This window comes from Gavialis gangeticus, unplaced genomic scaffold (genome assembly GCF_001723915.1).
Source record: "Gavialis gangeticus isolate Ggan-Ray unplaced genomic scaffold, GavGan_comp1, whole genome shotgun sequence".
Lineage (NCBI taxonomy): Eukaryota > Metazoa > Chordata > Crocodylia > Gavialidae > Gavialis > Gavialis gangeticus.
In genome coordinates this window covers 59609256-59611919 of record NW_017729022.1, presented here as the reverse complement: position 1 = coordinate 59611919, position 2664 = coordinate 59609256, and the positions used below count along the sequence as shown (strand labels likewise).

At 50.3% G+C, this 2664-nt stretch overlaps 1 protein-coding gene across 2 annotated transcripts in view; it reads left to right on the top strand.

The window, feature by feature from the left end:
- SREBF2 (sterol regulatory element binding transcription factor 2) overlaps positions 1–2664 on the top strand; it is a 46559-nt gene that overhangs the window by 30184 nt on the left and 13711 nt on the right. For both annotated transcript variants that reach the window (XM_019515089.1, XM_019515087.1), the window contains exons 15-16: positions 597–729; positions 1507–1675. In XM_019515089.1, coding sequence (XP_019370634.1) covers positions 597–729; positions 1507–1675 — 302 coding nt within the window. The remainder of the gene's footprint in view (positions 1–596; positions 730–1506; positions 1676–2664) is intronic.

Here is a 2664-nt window from a genome sequence, read left to right as displayed (position 1 = left end):
CCTCCCCTCTGGGACCCCAGTGCTTCCCCGACTATTCTCCTTAGCTCATTGAAGTCTGTCCTCCTGAAATCTAGGGCTGCTGCCTTGCTGCAAGCCTTTGCCACCTTGCGCTGGATGGTGAATTCCAGCAGGCGATGATCACTGTCGCCCAGGTGGTTGAGCACCTGCAGCCCCCTCACCAACTTGTCACCCGTGGCAAGCACCAGGTCCAACAAGGTGTTCTTGGGTTGAGATGATAATGCTGAGATCCTGCCTTCTGCCCTCTAAAGATCTCAACTTTTTTAAGGAGACGGGAATTAGCTGTAGCTAAATTAAAAAGACCTTCAATTTCCCTTGCAGTTTCAGTTTGATACAGTGGCTTTTGCTACTTGTGCCAGTGTTGCTGTGTGCTGTCTGGGTGTCCCAGCAACTTACTCTGAGGACACCTGCATTTAAGTGCTGGGTGAAGTAATCTTTTATTCATATACTGACCCCAACAAGTCCTTCAGGATTAGTCCTGGCAGTAGGCACTAAGAGCTCAGGCCACAGCCTTTCATCTACTTGATGTAGCCTGTTGTGTTCTTCTCCAGTTCCAATCTGGTGTTCTGTTTTCCTAGGCCCTGACGTGGTGTGCAGATGGTGGTCAGCAGCAATTGCCATGGCGATCAGTTGGCACAGAGGGGATGATGCAGCTGTGCGGTCACACTTCACGGAGGTGGAGCGCATGCCCAAAGCCCTGGAGACATCGGAGTGCGTGGGCCTCGCTCCTTCTCTGAACCACCAGACCTTTCAGGAAATTAGCTTATTTAGAACCCCTCCTCCAAAACCCCCCAAACAAATACCTCATGCCCCTAAAAACCTTGGGCAGAAGCAGGTGTTCCTTAGAGCAGGTATCTACTGTCCTAGAACAGATACATGGGCCAGGGCTTGTGTGCAGTGGCTTGGCCAGTGTGTTAGGATCTGGAGGGAATGTCATACCCAAACATGGGCTAGGGAGAAGATTGCGATGCTAAGCTTGGTCCTGTCCTTTGAGTCCTTTGGGCGTTGATACCCTCCTTTCGTTCAGTAGATATGAATGTGTCCTATGAGTAATGCAGCTGCATCTAGTATAATTCAGTGTGATGAAAACCCCATCTAGTTTTGTTGGCAAAGGCTTTGGTAGATGGAAGCTCAGTGTTTAGGGAGCTACTTGTGTTTGTACAGACGCAAGCTTTGTCATGGAGAGTGCTGCCATGCCCTTAGCTTTGCCAGTGCAGCATCCTTTCCATGTATGTGCCTGGCTTCTTGAGGTTGACAGTCTGCTTCTGTCAGGTCATGGTCTCCTGGGGATCTGGACAAAGGGAGAGGGAGGAAAGGCTGAGACACCACATTTCCCATAGGATTAGAAGCCTGTTCAGTGGGACTCCCTGAAGGTGCAAGGCTAGCCACGTCAAAGTCATGAGATCCTGTAGAGCAAGCGCTGAGGCTAACCCTTCTCACAGCATGGCAGCCATTCAGTTTGAAAGCCTTGTCCTATTTCTCTTTCAGAAATGCCCTGGTGAAAGCTGTCTTCTACCTGTGCAAAGCCATGCAGGCCTCCCTGTCCGGGAAGGTGGATGGGCAGCAGAGCTCATTCGCTCATAGCGAGAGGGCCAGCAGCCACTTGTGGAACAGCCTTAACATGAGCAGCGGTGTCTCCAGCACTGGCCTCAACAATGTAAGGGCCAAGATGCTGGGTGATGATGACTATTAGGTTATGCTTCCTTCCTGCTTTCCTACATGAAGATACCTGGTAGTTTTTACTAGGGCTTGTGGTCTTCTGTCATTTCCTTATTTGGCTGGGCTCCAGGCTGGAGAAGGACTCCGTTCCTTCTCCACATTCAGTTCTCCCAAGTTTGTGGCTGGAAGAGGACTGAACATCCTTAGCTTCCTTAACTTTTGCCTGATGACATGTGCTGTGCTCACATGCCCATTCTCCCAAGCCTGGTCTCAGCTGGGTGCTTGCCTGTGCCTGTTTTCCTGTTTTGCCACCTGTCTCTCTTGGCCCCATCTCCTCATTCAGTTGCTCCCATAGAAGCCTCATCTCTGTCCCATTCTGGATAAGGCCACTGATAACTGTAAAGAAGGGGCTTTACATCAACAGCTCTGGTCTCTCTGAGCCAGGCACTTGCGCTGGTCTGAACTTCACAGACTCTCCTCTGTGACAGAAGTGAGACTGCTAAACTTCTCTGCCCATGTGCATCTGTGTGTCTTCACTTTTCAGGACAGCATAGAGTTGGGGCTTTCCTGCAGGGCATGTAGGACACTGAGCCCTGGATCCCTCTGTTACTCCTGGGTGACCGCTGTAGTGCATTGTAGTTGCATTGCATGTTCTGGTAGTATCTGCAGTGTTTCTGCAGTGCAGTACAGAGGCACTCTTCATGTCTGCAGTGCAGGTAGGATCTCTTGATTGCCTAGAATAATGCCCTTTCTCCTTCCCTGCCTCCTCATCCGTGCCATGTTTGGAAGCAGCCTCATATGGAGTACAGGGGAATTTTGCAGCAGATGAGGCTATGACAAGGTATCATCTTCCTGCAGGTGGTAGAGCTCTCTTGGGGTATAAGCCATGTTCACTTTGGCTGGTAGAGCTCAAAGCCTTCAAAGATGGCTTAGGTGCTGCAGATTCTATTCACTGTGCCAGCTTGGCATGTAATTCAAATACGTGGT